Source organism: Gracilinanus agilis, unplaced genomic scaffold, assembly GCF_016433145.1.
Source record: "Gracilinanus agilis isolate LMUSP501 unplaced genomic scaffold, AgileGrace unplaced_scaffold59676, whole genome shotgun sequence".
Classification (NCBI taxonomy): Eukaryota; Metazoa; Chordata; class Mammalia; order Didelphimorphia; family Didelphidae; genus Gracilinanus; species Gracilinanus agilis.
Window position 1 is genome coordinate 1 of NW_025395107.1, and position 2,062 is coordinate 2,062.

Sequence of the window (2,062 nt, forward strand, 5' to 3'; positions counted from 1 at the left end):
ACCATGCCATGCCAGTTATGTTCTTATCATTCCCAAGATATCCAGAGTAACTAGTATAAGAACCTTGCCTACTAGCATTTTTATCAGAAAATAAAAATTCTTTTATCAAAATTATTATCGTTAATTTCCCATTTCTTATTCTTTCCTAGTTTCCAATGATTTACCATTTCCATTATACTGCGAATGTTTATTTATTCTTCTGAGCCAGACCAGCCATATTGTACATCAACTGAGAAAGACAAAAAAAATCTGTATTACATTCCAATAAAGGCAGCTTTGCCTAGAAGCAATGAGATTTCAGTCAGAGAAAAAAATGAAAGAAAAAATAACTTTGGGTTTTCAAGTTAGAGGCAAATTAAACTTTGTGCTCTTATCCAAATTTTATAGCAATTGTGATAGGAAAAAAAAAGCAAAAATTTGTATTAAAAAGTTCTACATGGTCAGTTAAGCATGATTTGTGAATGGGGTGGGGGTCAGAGTATTCTATTATAGCTACATCATTTTAACATTTTATTGCTATCTTCCAGGCAAATTAACCTCAATTTTATTTTACTGAATTATTCAAAATTAATAATTGACAAAGGCTGAGTGATTTACCATAAGTAAGATATAATTTATTGAATAATTTGATGTGGTATTTGCATTTTCACAGAGAGTATTAGATCACAGATTTATCTTTATAAATGATATTATGGTCCACAGAGTCCAACTACCACCATGATGCCACATGAAAAGAGTCCAAGAAGATTAAGTTACTTGGCCAGTTTCAAAGAGAAGAAACATCCAGAATCAAAGCTCTGATTTCTCATGTTCAATTTAGCACATTTCCCACTGAAAGTTTAAAAAAAAAAGGAAATCCTTCAGCTAGAATATTGGACAATAGGAAATAGGGAGAAAGGAATTAAGGTAAAGATTCCTTCCTGAGAAAATTATAATTAATCAAAAAGAAAAGAAAAAACGATTTCACATCATGAAAATCCTACCCCTGTTCTGGAGAACATTTTTCTCAAGGTTTTCTTTAAGGCAATTTGAACATCTTTATTCCTCAAACTATAAATGAGGGGGTTTAGCATAGGCCCCATATTTGTGTAAAAGATTGAAGATACTTTCCCCTGGTCCACAGCCTCTGAGGAAGTAGGTTTGAGATACATGAATGAAGCTGACCCAAAGAAAAGAGCAACAACAAGTATGTGGGAGCTGCAGGTACTAAAGGCTTTAGACCTGCCTTCCCTGGAACTGATGCTCAGGATACTGGACAGGATGAGAGCATAAGAGGTGAAGATGGTGACACTAGTCACTGTGACATTAATACCCACAATAATAAAAACCACCAACTCATTGGCATAGGTGCTGGTGCAGGAGAGCTGGAGGAGGGGGAGCACATCACACATATAATGGTTTATGATATTGTCATCACAGAAAGACAGTCTCAGCATGCATCCAGTGTGAGCCATTGCACCAGCAAACCCTATTGTATAAGACCAACACAATAGACATGAACAGACCTGATAGGACATAGTGACATTATATAACAGTGGATTACAGATGGCAACATAACGATCATAAGCCATTATTGTCAACACATGGCATTCAGAAATAACAAAAAAACAGAAGAAAAAGAGCTGAGCCATACATCCTGAATAGGAGATGATATTTTTCTCTAAAATAAAATTCATCAACATTTTAGGAGTAAAGACAGAGGAGTACCAAAGATCAATGAAAGACAAGTTGAAGAGGAAATAGTACATAGGAGTGTGAAGGTGAGAATTCATCATGATTAAAATGATCAGTCCCAGGTTTCCCACTACAGTGATCACATAGACCCCTAAAAAGAGAAGGAATAAGGGGATCTGGAGATCTGGTTGATCTGTTAAACCTGCAAGAATGAACTCAGTCACTGAAGAGTCATTTTCCAAAAGCATTCTCCTTTTGATGGATCTATAAGGAGAGGAGAGAAGTCATACCAGAAGCAGCAGGCTCTTCCCCAATTATGAAAATGGAGCACTTTTGGAAGTCTCTGGAAACCATCCTCACCATGCCATGCCAGTTATGTTCTTATCAT

At 35.8% G+C, this 2,062-nt stretch overlaps 1 protein-coding gene across 1 annotated transcript; it reads right to left on the bottom strand.

Moving 5' to 3' along the window:
* Positions 1–968: 968 nt before the first annotated feature.
* On the bottom strand, positions 969–1,945 carry LOC123256492 (olfactory receptor 147-like). The gene has a single exon (XM_044685094.1). The coding sequence runs from the start codon at positions 1,920–1,922 to the stop codon at positions 969–971; it is 954 nt and encodes a 317-aa protein (XP_044541029.1). The 5' UTR covers positions 1,923–1,945.
* Between the last annotated feature and the right edge of the window lie 117 nt (positions 1,946–2,062).

Coding starts and splice junctions, on each gene's coding strand:
- LOC123256492 (XM_044685094.1), bottom strand. CDS start 1,922: ATGCTTTTGGAAAATGACTCTTCAGTGACTGAGTTCATTCTTGCAGGT.